General features: G+C 39.8%; 1 protein-coding gene across 1 annotated transcript; it reads right to left on the bottom strand.

Moving 5' to 3' along the window:
* Positions 1 to 247: 247 nt before the first annotated feature.
* LOC125903139 (p53 apoptosis effector related to pmp22) lies at positions 248 to 14,205 on the bottom strand. The gene is made up of 3 exons (XM_049599851.1): positions 13,864 to 14,205; positions 7,367 to 7,507; positions 248 to 3,139 (listed from the first exon to the last, which is right to left on the bottom strand). The coding sequence occupies exons 1-3, from the start codon at positions 14,066 to 14,068 to the stop codon at positions 2,928 to 2,930; spliced, it is 558 nt and encodes a 185-aa protein (XP_049455808.1). The 5' UTR covers positions 14,069 to 14,205; the 3' UTR covers positions 248 to 2,927.
* Positions 14,206 to 17,909: the final 3,704 nt, after the last annotated feature.

Below are 17,909 nucleotides of genomic sequence, written 5' to 3' on the forward strand. Positions count from 1 at the left end.
ATGTATTACACTGTGTGGACCTTGGAGTAATGACTAAGGAGAAATCTGGACCCCATGGTTGCACCAGTTGGGAACCACTGTGTTAGATAAAATATTTGTGGGAATTAAGAGCTCATAAATTCAAATTTAATACTATTTAAATGCTTTTAAAGGCAAATATTTCCAACATTAAATGTAAGACCCTGCAGCTCTTATTCTCCAAACATAAAGTCACTTGTTAAAAAAAGAAAAAAAAATCAGACACCACTTCAAAAAAATCTTTTTATTGCATAAAAATACACAGACTACCAAAAATAACCAGTTCATACTACAGCAGAAGAACAGCTGATTTCCAGAGGTGGATGAATGTTAATAAGACATTCTCTATAGTACAATACATACCCCTATACAGTGACTAATAACGTCTGAAAATGCTGGCGTCAAGAGAGATTCATGCATGGAAATAAAAGCATGTTTGTTTTTTACATCACCGTCGAGACATGCAGGAAGTTTCTTCAAACACATCCTGCTTACATCTGCCCTGATTCTCAGTTTCTACTGAATCAAAACGTTGATTACGCAGTAAGTTGCTGCGTAATCAACTTTTCGATTGAAAGACTCTGAGTGGGATGATAACATCATGAGCTGGATCTAAAATCAGTCTTTACATCTCCTCTTTCATTCAACAGTCACATAATCTTTCCCCAGAACTCTTTCAGGTCGTGTTCGGGCAGGAAGCTGGCATGAACAGAAATGCATCTGTTGACTGGGATTAAGCGTGAGTCAGTAAAACCAGACTGATCAGGTCGATAGGACATTCAACAACACAACACCGAAGAAGCTAAGGCACGAGTTTAACACACAGTATGTCAGAAGATTGTTCACCTCGGTCTCAGTGTCTCATCAAACCAGCAGATGGTCAGCCACAGGAGCGTTATCAAAACTTATCAAGGCTCTCAGAAAATACATGATTGGTCATCTCTTTGTGAGGAATGTCTCCTCTCTGAATACACTCTCTAGATAATGAACTTTGAGGCAACAAGACATGGAAAACACAGAATGCTGCTGGGTTTATAATGTTCCCTTTAAACCAAAATAACATGACATCATTATTTAACAAGGAAGCTCATGTGAGTGAAAAATGATGGGTAAAATTTCTACATTTGATCAATTTTAAATGACGGTCAGAAAGGAAAAAAGTACTATAAAGAAAATATCTAAATATTTTCTAAATTAATTAATTACTAAGCTAAATAGAAATTCAGTTTAGAGTGAAAGAAAAGCAGCCATGTTAATCAACCATCACACGCTGTCGAGTGTCTGCTCACTCACAGAAATTATTATAATTATTATAGTCAGGTTTATTTCAAACACACATAAAATTTCAATTTAATTGAGTCAAGTAATTCTAACATACACCAAAAAGTACAATTTGTGTAATTACATCATATAAAACTGAAATATTCATGTAACCATACCTCATAGAATTTACCCAATTTACTTAAGTAATGTTTATGTAATTACTGTTAATAAATTCAATAATGAAATACATATATTTAAATATATGATTCAATATATTTGAGATGAATAGAATTTATTAGCAGTTCTTGCATTAACTTTATTAAAGTAAATTATGTGTTTAAATCTATAAAGTCTCTTCCTCTGTTTGTCAGTTTTATTTGACTGATTTACATGAATATTTTTTAGTTTATGTTAAAATGATTTGACTCAGCAGGATGGACATTTTTGGCGAGAACCAGAGGTGAAAGTGACCTTTGACCAACTTAGGACAGACAAACAAAAACTGACCATAGTGTGTGCTGATTTTGTTTATTGAATTTAATCTTTAGTATTAAAACTTCATAACATGTGGACGACAGTATATTTAATGAACAATATTTTGACATTTATTGAATTTTTCTATAAGTGAGTAAGTGCACTTATGCCCTTTATGTCCCCAAACAGTTCTCTTGTTCGAGGTTAAGTCTTTCGGTTTTTGATTAATAACTCTTGGTTGGTTTGGCAACAGAAAGTGCTCATAAAGAGCTTTCAATTGATATAAATATACAACTCATTTTACCCCCCAGTGTCACTCACGCCCCTCTGGTTCTCACCTCTCGAATTGACACATGTAAACCTGACAATAGTCCAAATAATTTCTTTGAGTGTTCAGTACAGATACAAAGACAGCACAGCAAACTCCCAGTTATACCCCTTTGGTAAAATCTAAATAAGAATACAAAACTCTGGAGACAAACAGCAGATAAGAATGATCCAAAAAATGCATTAAAAAAAAGGTGCAAACACAACTATTAAACTACATTTTCAAACGTATCGATTACATTCAGCTTCCGAGCCTCCTTACAAGACACACACACTAAAGAATTGGGGGAAATTAATTAAAACACACGGGACAAGACCAAATGATGATTAATGATTCCTTTTTGCATCCTGTGCAAATTTAGTCCAAATTGCTCTTCTTTCCAAGGTTTTCGGAGATGTAGAATAAACCAGGCTATGCTTTACACATAGTTACATCCCTTAGGTTAAGTGCACTTGGGTGATCTTGCATTGAGAGTTACTGGTAGAAAGTACAGATAAAATGAGGAATATGCGTCACTCAAATGCAGAATGTGAGAAACAACCACTTTCATATGATGCTGACTTAATCTAAAATAGAGGTCTGTACATTAAAGCAGATGCAACATCCAATCACAGTCCACTTCCAGTGAGAAGCACCCCACGCTTCTGGCTTTGCTCGTGGATGGTAGATAGATGGAGGAGGGAGGTTTCCACTGCTGAACCAGGTCGAACTGAGCTGAGCCATCGTGGATCTTTGGTGAAATGGAACAGTGTTAAAATGTCCAACAGCTGACACAGATCCAGGTCAGAGTGGAGTGTGGAAATGTCTGTAACTGGGTGTGTGTGTGTGTGTGCAGGTTTAGTCTTTAAGCAGAGGAGTAGATGTATTTGGTCTTGGCCAGGCCGGTCAGCTCGTCCTCGTAGCGCGGCAGGCAGCAGAAGAGGATGGCGCAGCCGATGCAGAGGATGGTGGCGCCCCAGCCGAAGCCGTAGGCCCAGGTGTAGTTATACTGGCCCTCGAAGATCAGCTCGTTGAATTTGACGGGGTAGATGATCAGAGCGATGAACTGGAGAATCACTGCAGCGAGACAGAGAGAGAAAGAGAAAGGTGATTACACTGATACTAACAGCAGGGTGTGGAAAACACCGTCACATGAGTGTGTGAGAGCTACATCAACGCATCGACATCAGGTGAGTCAGTGTTCGCAGACGGTAATCAAATCTAAAACACTACACTGGAACTCATGGTTGACTACAGTTTTCAGGGACATACTCTGGAGAAAGGTGTGACACTGGTTTGTCCTGTGATGTATTTTTTTTAGTGACAGTAAACCTTAACGCCCTCGAGCTAAGGAGGGGAGGCCGGTGAATCAGGTATGACGCTTCTTCACAACATACACTGATCTGTTAATCACAGACAATTTAATCAGACACACCCTCACTGTGAAGTCAGGAGTAGATCACAGTAACAGTATGTTTTAGCCCATTTGCAACAAACACTTCACAGAGACGTATAAATATGGATGCATCAGAGAGAGGTATCCATTTGAGGGATCGGTGCCAAACAGCACTGACGTACTTTATAAACGTCATATTTTACTATCAGAAACACACTTCTGCTTCCCTGGAAACTTTTTTAACCCTCATTTATGCTTTTAGCCGTCTCTATCTGCCCTTACATTACTGAAAAATGTAAGGACACAAGCACATTTTATGTCAAACTGTCCGACTTCTAAACCCTCCTGACATGCCGGTACACATCATTACCAACACACCCTGTGCAGCTACATGCAAATGAGCAAAACTTCACTCTCATTTGTAGAAAATGTTTGACAGGTAACACTTATATCGGTGTTAAGTTTAGAAATGTGTCTGTAACATTTAGATTTGATGGAATAGTGCAGTCATAACAACTCCGAGTCTTAAGTTTGAACACTGAATTCAATGTAAACATCATGTAGATTAAGTGTAGAAAGTTTCTTTTAATCAGACAATGTGTTTTTAATGAGATGTACATCTCACACTTAATCTATTTTGAGTAGACAAAATAAACCTAATTACACTCAACATCACGTAGCTTCAGTGAAGAGCTCAAACAAGCCCATACAGAATAATGCTTAAAGACACTTAAAGTAGCTTTGATATTTTCAATGTGGACCTGAAACTAGTCCAGCACTAAGTGAGAATGCTGCAGCTGGCAGCCTCACAACAGTCTGCAATGTCACTATGTCAATGTTTTTGCCACTGTGTGTCTGGCACACATCCCTTCAGAGATAGACCTTTTTGTCAAAGAGTAAGATCTTTTATATTCAACCAGAAACTGCCCCAAAATCTCTATTACAAAACCCACCAGAGTCCATTTAAATAAAGAGTAATTTAATCATTGTAAAACACACTTCATTCAAAGTCGACAGCAACAAAATAAAACCCACAAAAACCTTCTTGTTTCGTCTTTCCACTGTGCCAACAATCTCTAACTCTGGTTTGGTTGAAATAAACCCTTCCATTAGTGACCGACTTACTTACTTATGAAAACTATGCTGCCTCTATGCATGCTAAAATTACTGTTTATTTGAATGGAGTCTGGTGGGTTTGGTGACCGCGATTTCAAGGCTGTTTGAAGTAAAGAAAAGGATCTTACTCTTTAACAAACAATTATTATTTAATCAATAATGTCAGACACTTAAACAATCTGAGCACTTTAAGTAGATGTAAACTGAAGGTCCACACATGTCCCAAGTGCTAACACTGCAGCCCTCTCGCTTAATGCTAGACTAGTTTTAAAAATTGTTGTCTCCATTTGTTACTTAGACAAAAACACCTGGGGAAACTGGGTCCAGGTTGAAAAATGCTATCAACCTTTAAGGGTAAATAAAAGAGGAAACCTACAGTAGAAGTCAAGGTGCTAAAAAGCTTTAGTGTTAGCACTGCACTTGAATCAAATTATTAAGCACATTGTGTCGGATTATGTCGGTAAGTGTGGTATAATGGGTCTATAAAGTATAGTATGCTTCAGTAACTGCTGTGCTGGCGGGAAGAGAGAACTACAGACGGATACCATGAATTCTAATCTACTTATTGTTTCCAAATCTTTCTCTTTCTTCTGAGACTCTGACCCATGCAGGAGTCATTTTGTGCCACCTGTGGGAACCAAGTGCCAAATCTCTCTGAGTGAAGCCAAATGCAAATCACACTGAACTCCCGGCGGCAGATTAACACAGACATCATCACAGACCAGTACCTGTGAACTGTGGCTGGCTGTTTCACCTGTCAGTTACTGTGTGTGTGTGTGTGTGTGTGTGTGTGTGTGTGTGTGTGTGTGTGTGGCTCCGTCCCATGTTTTCAGACTCTCAGTGGGGTGAGTCAGTCACATATACAGACTGAACCAGCTGTTCCCATGGTCACACCAACACCTCCTTCCTCCCGTAACAAACGTCACTTTCTGCTGACCTCTCTCCGTTCGTCTCTCACTTACTCCTTCTCCTTTTTTACGTCAAACTCTCACACATCATCATGTTCACCCTCCTCTGGGATTAAGGTTTGGTTTCCTTTCTTAACGACTCCCACTTCAATCCATCACCTCGAAACAAAGCCTGAATGTGACATTTCCTGGCTTTGTCTGTCACTCCTCTGTTCTTACACATACTGGTAACCTTTATCTGTCTGCTCCACCTTGATGTCTCATTTGTCAGGTTTAATGGGAACTTGTATTATTTTCAGCTGGAACATGATCGGCATTAGACTTGGTATTAAAAATGAAAGTTCTTACTTGACACTGTAGGAATAGGTATTAAAACTCATTTATTTTGATAAAATCAAAATGTGAATGTAGCAACAAGCACTAAAACATTAAATTAGAGACAGTTTCGGATAAATGTCTTGTTTTTTTTGGTCTTTAATCCGATAATCACCGACTCAAATCCTAATTATGGTGATTTTACACCACTTTATTCAAGCAAACTTCCTGTTTGGCTGCTTGTGTTGAGACAACATCTCAACATCTGTGAATGCTGACTTATTCTTTTCAATGACAAAAAGGCTTCTGTAGAAAAACATGTTTATATTCTTCAAAGTAAGATATTGTTTTGGCGTTGGAGCCAGGTATCAGGGCTGCACCGAATGCAACTTCCTTCTCATTTGAGGTTTTTGAAGTGAGCTTTGAACATCTGTCGCCACATTTTACAACGTCATCAGCCTAAAAAAATTCTCAAATAAATTCCTTAGTTTGACAAAGTGACTCATTTGATTGAATTAGTCAGTCTTTATCTATTTAATTAACTTTCTTTAATGATTAAATATAATTACAGGTGCATGCCTCCCCTCCCGTGCAGAAAATGGGAGAGCAGTCGCGCTGAAAATGTTGTTTTTGAGAGGCTGAACAGCAACAAATATGAATTGAAGCTGAATATTTCATTAGATAAAGTCATGTTATGAACTTGGCAAGTGATTACACCCATCTTTTTTCAATATATTTTGACTTTTGGACCTTACAATGCTGCGGATATTGGAAATTTTTGGAGTCGGAAATGATCCCACGCTGCCATCACTGGAATCTAATTCTACAAATACTCTGATTTGATTTAATTTTGCTGTATTATCAGAAAAAATAATATTAGTGCAGCCTAATTTTATTTTTTTTTTTATCATTATGAATGGATCTTCAAAGCTTCGAACCATTCAGTACAGCCCTACTGGGTACTGGTGGCATCAAACCATGCAGATAGTTTCAGTTTTTCAGTTTTGAAATATCTGCCTCTTAGATTTTTGTCACCACTACAGGACAGCTGAGGTGAAATTAATTTAAGTTTGTGAGACTCAAAACAACAGCATGTCTGTCTAAAGACGATCCAACTGCTCAGTGTAATGAACGGGTCTTTAGTAGTCCCAATAATCTAACTCTCCACCCTGTTGGCTGACGTCTGAAGACCCAGAGGCAGTCATATCTCAAAACCTTAACTTAATATCACTGGTGTTAAGTGAGATTTGTGTGTGGTTTAGGTGAACCAACGCTTTTATACAGCCATGACCAAGCTGCTCCTCAAAATTGCAGTTAAGTTGCTAAACCCTGACACATGCAAGCATAAACTTGTTTTCTAAAGATGGAATATTATGCACTGTACAGCTGTAAGACCTGAGGCGTTCATCTTCTTTGAGTGCTGATCATGTGTGGTAAAGTCAAATTTCATTGTCCAACTAGAGAAACTCTGCTTCAACATTTCTAATCACATTACAAATTATGCAGCAGCCATACGTAGAGAAATGTGGCATTTGCATGCGTGTTCATGCGTGTGTGTGCGAATCTTACCGACAACGATCAACAGTATCCCGATGAAGGGCAGAAGAGTTAAGTTGAGGGTGCAGCACAGGGCCACACAGGATATGATGAAGGCGACGATGAGGATGAGGAGGCCGATGATCATGAGAGCAGCGACTGCCGCGGCCCAAGCTGGAGTTTGATAAAAACAAACACACAGATTAGTTACACGCTGGGAAACACTGGAGCACTTGAACAGACGGACAGTTTTATGGTTTCAGACTTTTGCATTTATTGTTGTTCGGGCAGATTTATTTATTTACAGTTAATATTCTCCCAAAAAGACGCAGGAAATGAACATCTGATGAGACAGAAAAAAAGTGCTGTTTGTGGTAAAGATGCAAATACAACATTACTTTTCGTTAAGTATCTATAAAAGAAACTAAAGATGATTTTAGTGTTTTAGTGCTTTGCTAATGTAGATGTTTACACAGCATTTCTTTCTTTCTTTTTCTTTATTTCTGCTGTCTTTTATTATATCAATCATTTATGAATTTCTTTTATGGCACTATAACTTTTATTCTTGTGTTTTGTCCCCATTTTCGTATATTTTAGCTTGTTTCTGGCTCTTTAATTGTATTTAAATGTCCTTTTATTATGTGTTTCTTTTGCAATTTGTCTCATTGCCTTCCATGTTTATGCAGATCGCTCTGAACTGCTGAAATGTGCAATATAAATGAACTTGTCTTTCTTTTTGCTGTACAACTATTACCATTTTTCCACACTTCTGAAACCAAACCACAAAAAAGGCACAAAATTTGCAGCTTACGACTTTATATTTTAAGTATGATGTGGCTACAAAGTTTATTATCATTTCTGTGCGCAGCTTGTTCGTAAATGTGAAAGTTTCTGTGCTTTGTTTCTGGAAATAAATGACTCATGAGTTGTGCAATGTTTCTACATGATCTGCAGTCCCTGTTTGAGCTCTGATGATCCCTCCCTCTCACCACCGACAGCATGAACTCATGACGCCACATTCCACAGGGTTAGTGAGGTTCAAGCTGATATGGAGTGAGAGAGGGAGGCGAGCTGCCTGTTGTCTGGCACTCCCTGAACAACACTTTCCCTCTCTTTGTCCCTCTGTGGCGTCCGTAATTACAAGGAACTTGTGGTACCGAAATGGGCGACTCCCACCGTGCGTGGTTGTAGATCTTTGGGCCTCTTTGTACAAGCCGTCACACGAGACAAAAAAGGTGAAATAAAATGTGTTTCTGTGGGGGAGTCGCTGGGTAAAGAGAAGCTTTTACTGTGTGAAATAATCTGTTAGGAAACATCTCGTGCCTTTACAACACATTTTAAAGTGTTCACTGTGTTCTGGACAGGATTCACAGGCCTTTGGGATTAAACTAAAACCCTGCCTGTGTGTTAGGTTGAGTTTCATTAAACAAAAAAACACTAATGCAAATAATCCTGGTGTTTTGAAGAGGACGGCCGAGCCCACTGTGTGCACTTTCAACAAGCAGTTACACCCAATGCGCTGTTACTGGATCTGCCAACACCCTGAATTATTCACATCTGCCTGTGTGTGTGTGTGTGTGTTCAGGTAATGCCCTACCTGCCTCAGCCTGAGGTATTTCTCTCATAATGCACACACTGACACACACCAGACAAGTTCGACTGGTTCAGCTTTCTCCCCAAAGAAGACACAGGAAGTCAAAGAGACTGAACACTGTCCAGATATCAATGATATATTTACTAAACTATAACAACACACAATGAGACAGAGTGAACTCGAGCAAACACACACGATAAGGACTGTCTGTATCAGCCTTTCCCACGACACATGAACGCCACATAAGTTACAGCTGAAAACGAGCACATACTGGAAATCATGTCACAAACTTTGCTGAAGATGCAGTCAGATTGTTTCTGTTGAAAGCTTAAAGGTTGTTGTTGTTCTCCCAAAAGGCTGAACGTAATTATCTTTGCGTTCCAGCACTATGTGGTTTTGTGACACTGATTTATCGTCTACGCTGCGGTGCATTTAAAATACTTTAATTCTGTAGAAGTGTGTCTTCCCTATAGTTAATGCAGCTATGGGATGGGATGTTTGAGCTCATAAAGGTATGTGAGTCCAGGGTTGTTTTTCAAGTTGCAATGTCCACATTTGTAGGTGAAACAAAGACAGAGAGGAGCTCTACTTGTTGCCCTTATAGTGTGGCACTGTTGTCTTGCGTCCTCATGTTGTTTCTGTTTCTTAATATACATGGTGAAAACGTTTGGGTGTGTGCCTGTCCCGATCACTCAAACTTAATGCCACCCAGCTGTTCAACATCTGCTTTCCTCTTCTGATAGAAACTGCAGAGATTAGGCTTTTACAGTAACTACAAACACACAGGAACATGCTCTTAACTGCAGCTTGACTAAAAGACTCCCATGAATTCCACAAATGCAAAAACACACCGACTCTCCCACGTACACTGCACAAAGCCTCGGCCATAACAGTGTTTGGTCTTACAGTCAACGACAATACTCATCAACCCTTTTTAGAAACAGGCTTTCACACAGGCAGCGGGGATCGGCTCGACTCCCTGTGGTTAGCTTGGAAAGATTTTAATGGGAGATCAGTTCGGCTAGAAGCTCTCAGTGCTGGAAACACACCATCAGTGTTTGAGTTTGCATGTTCTCCCCGTGTCAGCGTGGGTTTCCTCCAGGTGCTCCAGCTTCCTCCCACAGTCCAAAGACATGCAGGTTAATTGGTGACTCTAAATTGTCCGTAGGTGTGAATGTGAGTGTGAATGGTTGTCTGTCTCTATGTGTCAGCCCTGTGATAGTCTGGTGACCTGTCCAGGGTGAACCCTGCCTCTCGTCCAGTGTCAGCTGGGATAGGCTCCAGCCCCCCTGTGACCCCTAACAGGGTAAAGTGGTGACGGAAATGAATGGTGCAGCCATGTTTTAATTTCTCTTACAGCTCAAATTAACTAATCTACCCTTCAGTCTCAGCTTCGGCGGTTACCCGCTACACTCCTCCAAGTGGTTGCTTTTTAATGTAACCCCGGTTTTTAAAGATCTGGAGAAAATGAAATGTTCCTACGACGCATTTTGGGAATAGAGTAACCTGCAAAAATATCTAAAACAAGAAGTTGTATTAATCGAGGCTTCGTGAAGAATGTGTTTCTTGAAAGGCCACTGTGTAAAAAAAAAAAAAGCTGCTCTCTTGTGTTATTGTGAGTATCTATAAATCATGTTGTATATTAACATGTTGTTATTTCACACAGCTGCTACCTCAGCTAGGTCTCTTTTTAACCAGATGGGCCTCCCTGGTAAAATAAAGGCAAAAAACAAAATGAAACAAACAAAGAAACCAAAAAAAGTCGACTGAAAACTGGCTTCAGCCTCTCAAATGTGAGGATTTGCTAGTTTTTTTCGTCACTGAACGTCTTTGGGATAAAACGAGGAATGCGAAGACGATTTCTAGACAAAATGATGAAAATATCTGGCATATTGTGGTATCAATATATTGTGTTTCAGCTGTTAATGGATGAATACACAGACTTGAACTTCTGTTTTAGCTGATTAAATCAAGTTGTTTCACTGATGGTTGTATAAAGTTGTCAGATTGGTTGATGGTATATCGTCATACCGCCCCTCCCTTGAGCAATGATTCAGATCAAAACAGTAATTAAACTTTACTGTTTCATACTTTCTGCCGACACTCAAGCCCAAACATGTTTATTCCTGTTGCTCACAGGAAAGCTGCAGCGAGTCTTTGGTCCGATGCCAACATTCACTGCGTCCTACATCCGCACACAGCAACTGTACTGGTCATGTTTGTTTCCTCCGTGCTCCGCTCACCAACATAACCCCCACAAGTATTTAGACCAGAACTGTGACTCAAGAACGCTCAGAGGAACTTCGAGGCAAGAATGCACCCAGAAGTTTTTCTGGCAGTTGCGACCGTCTATTGTTGAACCATTTCAGTCCTGCTGAGAGCCGGCCAGGACAGAAGCAGTGGACAGTCACACAAAGAACAAAACTGAAACTTCAAATGAGACCGAAAAAATACTTTTTGCATTACGAGGATTAAATAAAAGCACTTTTGTTTGAGTTTAATTGTCTCTACTGAGCTGTCACTGAGCCACGATGGACTGAATATGTTACCAAATCTTTATCCTCACAACTTCCCATTGATCCATTGTCTAAACATTAAAAGACACACAGGAGCAGAGAAAGCAAAGTGTGATTTGGAATTTACATCTAGAGACAATTACTACTGTAATCTTATGTTATAGACATGTAGTGGACACTGCAGTAGAGCTGTAACTAATTATTACTCTCTCAATCTATCCTAAACTAATCAAAAATAGCTACAAATGCCAATTACAATAACCTAGAGACGCCCTTAAATGTCTCGTTTTGTCCGTCCAACAGTTCAAAACCCCCCAAAATTCAATTTACAATCACATAAGACCAAGAAAAACAGCAAATCCAAACATCTGACAAGATGAAAATGTAAAATCATTGCTAGTTTTTGCATTAGAAATGATTCATTTTCCTTCAAACAACTGATCAATACATGACTTGTTGCACCATATCAGATCACTGATAAACAGTATGTGTATCGGAGCTTGTCAGAGTTCAACAAAAGCTCACTTCCATCACAGTCAGCCTTCAGGTCAGGATCTGACAGGCCACCACTGAGGTTATGCAGCAATGACTTACAACAATGTGGAGTTTCTGGCACGGCAACTTTTAGCTGTTGAGGAATATTCGGCCATCAGAGCTCCAACAGAAGCATTTTTATTAACATATATGTTGTGTAGATCACAGTATGGAGCTACGTGCTGTTAGCATCACGAGCCGACGTCCTCAGAGCCTGATATGAGCAACAATACAGCCTTTGTTGGCGAGTGTGGGTGTGGGATAACACAAATACAACCTGAGGAGGAGAAAGAGTGCGAGAACAGAAGTCTGCTCTGTTCGCAGTCATTGTTCGACACGATTTCAGGGAGTGTGTGTGTGAGTTCATGTATCTTTTGTTGGACCTTTACTCTGAAGTAAAATCTAATTAACAGTTTGTCTAGCTGTGTTTGTGTTAACAAGTTTGACAGGCAGACAGAGTGCAGGTTAGGAGGTATGTAAAATATTCAAGGTTTGCCTGAAGTGTTTTAGGAGTTCGTAGGTTTAAAACTTTGCCCTCGGCAAACTGTTACAAACGACTACTCTCTGTGAGCAGTTTTATTAGAATTAAGTTATTTTAAAGCTCAACTCTGCTCCTACAAAGTCTCTCTTACACATATGCATAGATAGTTTTACTACTGTAAGTTGTTGCAGTCAGGGGTGTTGCAGTGGGGGGGAGTGGGACTGATTACCCAGGGCCCCGATGGGAGGATGGTTTTCTTTGCAGTTTTTTCTTTACATAACTGGCGCTATAACCAAATTAAAATTGGCTGAATAATCTGATTAAAATGCTGAACTTCTCTTAAAGAAAATAGTGGAGGCTCTGCACTCAGATTCGTCCCTTAACGCAGCTAAGGCACCAACGTACACCGTCCTGTCTTTCCCCGAGAAAGACAAATCAAGGTTCCCAAAATGAAAAGAAAGAAAGCAATCTGACTTTGTAAAGTAAATAGATAAATAAATCAATTATCAAAAAGGTACATGAGAGAGACATGGATCACGAAGCGTGGGGGGCCTGCCTACATGACTGCTGATGCTTGGGGCCTAGAATTTGGTGCTACGCCCCTGGTTGCAGTAAAGACATACTGTAATAGTGTAGTATTGGGGTCAGCAAGGTAAATCATAAGTAGCTGAAGGTGAAGAGTTTTTATAAGGCACAAACAAAACAACGCCTGCAGCTTATATTACATCACTGTGTATTAAGAACAGATTAAAGAAGATGTGCCGTATACCCTGGTTTTAGAAGACGTCACAGGTTAAAGAGCTGCTGTTTTACAGGAGGATTTCTGAATTGAAAATATTTTGACAGACAAATTACAAGATTTCTTACCACGTATGTCTTTTATCACACAGTAGATCATATGAGGAGGAGGTAACTCTTTAGTTTGGATTGAAAACCTGTAATTTAAAGGCATGTGAAGCCCATTGAAGCACTCACAGTGATACAGGGCCACACAAACTTAAAAAGAGGCATGTCAAATTCAAAGTTAACTCCGATAAGAGGCTGTTTTGTTCAGCACCTGCATGAAACCTCCCTCCTCTCTACTGCATTTACCCCGGCTGGATATGATAAAGAGCCAGTGGATCACGGATGGACCAAAGTTCAGTGTGCCTGCCTGAGAGGACTGGAGGCCTCACCCTCCTCCCCTCAGCCTGGAGTTTCTGGTTGTAGTCAGAGGTCGAGTCCTTCAGGTTACAATGTGAATGTTGAATTTAACACCACAGCGACACACACACACACACACACACACACACACACACACAAAACCAGGTCGTGTAACAGGCTGTGTGAACTCATGCTTCCTCTGTCTTTGCGCCATTTGGATCACCTACATTGTGTTTGGTGTGTGGTGCAAAGTGACACTTACAGTGCTCCATGAGAGACTTGCATTCCCAGTTGTCGTTCCTGCCTCGGCACTGCTCCCACATACTGGCGTAGTGGGACTTGGCGTCCTCGTCCTCGACCCATCCCGAGGTGGCGGCGATGGCGATAATGTCAAAAATAATGGCGAAGAGCAGCAGCAGGGGCACGATCCACCTGCATCGAGGGTAGGCGATCCCACAGCGGAACATGACGGGCGATCAGAGTGTGTTGAGCCGGACACGGAGAGGAGGAAGAGCGGTGAGCGAGCGCGGCGCAGTCCGTGCGGTTATATACGGTGCTGTGCGTCTTTGCGCAAGGGAGAGAGTCAGAAGGTGTGGTGTGGATACCAGATAATACAGCCCCACCCGGCTGTGTCATGCAACCTGTTTTGGGACCTGAAGGGCTGGGCTTGTCTGGCTGGAGGAGCTGAATCAAGCCCGGCCCCATTCACTGTGTCATATTACACCCAGAGAGAAAAACACACACTGCAACTGTTCGCTCCTCTGTTTGACCTGCAGCCTGACTCCCAGCTTTCGTCTTAATTATAGTAAACTTGTATTTCTGTAAGGTTTGAGACTACAACAGGTAGCTGTGGAGTGGACAGTGAGTGGGCGGGGTGTGAAGGTAGGAAAGAAATGAGAGAGATATTTACCATGTATATGAATAATCTCTGTCTCATGCCTTTAAAAGCTTTTATTTTGCTCTTTTCTCTGTGTTTTGGACAGGCCCTCTAGGAGTCAAATAAAAACCTGCCTGTGTATTAAGGTGGAATTTATCATTCAAACACTAATGCAGATAAGATAATATTTTAAGACAGCAAAGACCACTGTGTGCAACCAAAACACTGGTACAGGATCAGCCAACATCCTGAATTATATACAGAAAGAAAAAGGGGATATGAGGAATACAGTGAGATGGTGCAGTACATGAAGTCACCACAAGATGGCGTCCCAGCTCACTCTGACAAGAATATCTACAGTTACAGAAAGTTACTGAATTCCTCTTGACCCGTATGACCGTATAAATCTGACAACACCAACATTTTGTCCTTTAGATTCTGTCGTGCAAGAATTTACTGATGCACTGTAATAAAATAAGCAACCACTTCAGTTTTAGAAAGACTGAGGCATGTGGGAAGAGCTCATCATTTTAGTTAAATATATGGAAGCCCACGAGAGACTGTAATAAAATGATAATGACTACAGCTCATGGAGGACAGGAAGATTTTTCCTTCCTTAAAAATACCCTGAATTCCCATGAATCAAAGTCAGGGACCTTTGTGACCTTAAAGAACGATCATGAACATAAAGGACTCATTATCTGTGATACTACAATGTAACCCTGCTTCCTCTCATTTTCTTTTACAAGATGTTAAGCATTTCACCTTTACCTATAATGTCCCTGCCTGTTCTTATTGGATTTGTCTGTTGTTTTTTTTCTCTTTGTAAAAAAGAAAGTATAAAAAAGAAAGTGTAATTCAACAAAAGCATTATCATGTTCCATATGTGTGTGTAATTTGAGTTAAAAATAAAAGGTTCAAACTCAAACGTTCCACATATTGAGTACAGAGGCCTAAGTGTGTCAGGTAATAACAACTGAAACAAATTTTGTGGAATTATAATACTTAATATTACAAATGTTCATTTGACTTTGTTTCACATATTATTGCTGCACAACTGACCCTGTTACACAGAGACAATCTAAGTTGATTTTCTATAGAAACAATATTTATGTCTTTGAAAATGAAATGTTGAAAGGCCACCTTTATTTTCAAATGATCAGAAAAATAATCAAGAAATTAATTTTAACTGACTTAGCCTAAATAATGCACAAATGGAAAATTAGGCTCCATTGCATTTCCATTTCATTGCATTTTAATCTTCAAATTTTATTAAACATTTAAATATTGTCCACTGTTCAGCAGCTTGCAACAGATCTTTGAACATACTGTATTGTGCCATTTTTATTTTGAAATAGTAAGAAAATTGCATTTTCATTTTGACTTAAATATTGCTTGCATAGGGGTGTTGGTGGCTTAGTGGTAGAGCAGGTGCCACATGTACAAGGCTGTTGCTGCAGCAGCCCGGGTTCGAATCCAGCCTGTGGCCCTTTGCTGCATGTCATCCCCGCCTCTCTCTCACCCCCTCATGCTTACCTGTCCTATCCATTAAAGGCAAAATGGCCAAAAAATATCTTTAAAAAAAGTTGCTTGCAGAAATTGAAAACTGGATTATACCGAATATGTTGCATTTTAATTTTTAAATTTGAATTAACATTTGAATATTGTCCACTGTACATCATGGTACGGCTATGGAATAGATGCCAAACAGGTTTTCCATTTTCATTTGAATGTGGTCATAGAACACACATACAAATATGTAAAAACAAAAATGCAAATTGGACCACTGCATTTTCATTTTCATTTTAACTTCAATAACACATACTGATGTGTTAGATTATAATGTTATTGGGGATTACATTTTCAAGTTTACATCACGTTATTATTTTGATAAAGCCTCTTATGGGCTTCCATAAATATTTATGTAATTCTTACATATGTTTGATTTATTCCTGATGTTTTGATTTGGAGTGATTTTATTGCTGATGATACATAATGACGTCACCTATAAGCACTACTACATCAGTGCTGTCTGCACCTCGAGGACTGCAATGTCATGACATTTTGCAGATACGTCTGTGACCTGGGGTCCTTTGCCTAAACTAAAAAATAATCTCGTGCACACACGTAAGTGCAGTAACTATATCTGCAGACACAAGACACTTTATCCACCACCCAATTTAATTCTCCATAAGTGCAATTTTTGTGTTAATTTTCATCTTATTATTTGTCTCAGTGCACTCTATAGTTAATATTTGTCGATACAGTATCTAGTGGCTTTTATTTTATTTTTGATGCTTCATTTGTAAGTAGTAGATGTTAATGTATATGTCTGTGCATATACTTCTGCTGCTGTGACTTAAAAATGAGTGGAGAAACATTAAACAGGACACAGAGGGGAACTGGGTGGTTTTAATAGTGTGAAAATGACGTGACTTAAAAGCTATGGCCGTCACGGTCACCATATTTCAACCTACTTGGGCACCTGAGGGAGATTTTGATGTTTGTACTCTCTTTAAAAACACCAGCTGAGGGGAAATCTCTTGGCAGACTGATTAACATCTGGGGACAATCTTTAGTGCGTAATAACGGCGAATATAAAACTGCTCTCATGACACTCTGACAGTGATTTTACTGGGATAAGTGTGACACTTTTTGATTCACAGCTTTTAAAGCTCTTCTATATTTAAATAAAACTGATGCAACATGTCAAATAAAAACTGTAAGAGTCCACAGAGTCTGTCACTGATTCGCTGTCAGAAGCTGTCAGTGGATGACATCATCAATTCAAGTGTTAATACCCTGATGTCCACAGAGGGGAGACAGCAGTCTGAGATGGAAGATGGTGCTTTATTCTTTTTATTTGTTCCAAACGATTCAAATAGCACAATGTGAGTTTGTTTTTAAGGTGGATTTTGATTTTCATGTTGAGAGTAGCTGGTACACTGTAAGCTGAGCCCTGGTTGAAGGTGTCAGGTGAGAGCTGCAAACCTGCTCACATGATTTACTGAAAGAGGAGATGAGAGCTTTTCCACCTTTACAAAATTATATTTAATAAACAAACATCAATACTATTCATCAGATAAAATTAACAAACAAGGTCTGTCTCAGTTACTTTTTTATTTTGGTGCTTTTTTATGAACTCTGGCACCTTTTTTACAGTCAAACATTACCAGTTTATCTTTATTGTGAACTAGAAAATGGTTGATGGGACCAGATCTAGCCCATCCATCCATCCATCCATCCATCCATCCATCCATCCATCCATTTTCATCCACTTATCCAGGGCCGGGTCACAGGGGCAGCAGGCCAAGCAAAGCAGACGTCCCTCTTCCCAGCGACGCTCTCCAGCTCCTCCTGGGGGACCCCACAGTGTTCCCAGGCCAGATAAGATATGTGATCCCTCCAGCGTGTCCTGGGTCTGCCCATGG

The sequence above is a fragment of the Epinephelus fuscoguttatus genome, linkage group LG16, assembly GCF_011397635.1.
Source record: "Epinephelus fuscoguttatus linkage group LG16, E.fuscoguttatus.final_Chr_v1".
Lineage (NCBI taxonomy): Eukaryota > Metazoa > Chordata > Actinopteri > Perciformes > Serranidae > Epinephelus > Epinephelus fuscoguttatus.

Coding starts and splice junctions, on each gene's coding strand:
- LOC125903139 (XM_049599851.1), bottom strand. CDS start 14,068: ATGTTCCGCTGTGGGATCGCCTACCCTCGATGCAGGTGGATCGTGCCC. Junction 7,508..13,863: donor CAAGTCTCTCATGGAGCACT/GTAAGTGTCACT, acceptor ATCAAACTCCAG/CTTGGGCCGCGGCAGTCGCT. Junction 3,140..7,366: donor GATACTGTTGATCGTTGTCG/GTAAGATTCGCA, acceptor GTCTCGCTGCAG/TGATTCTCCAGTTCATCGCT.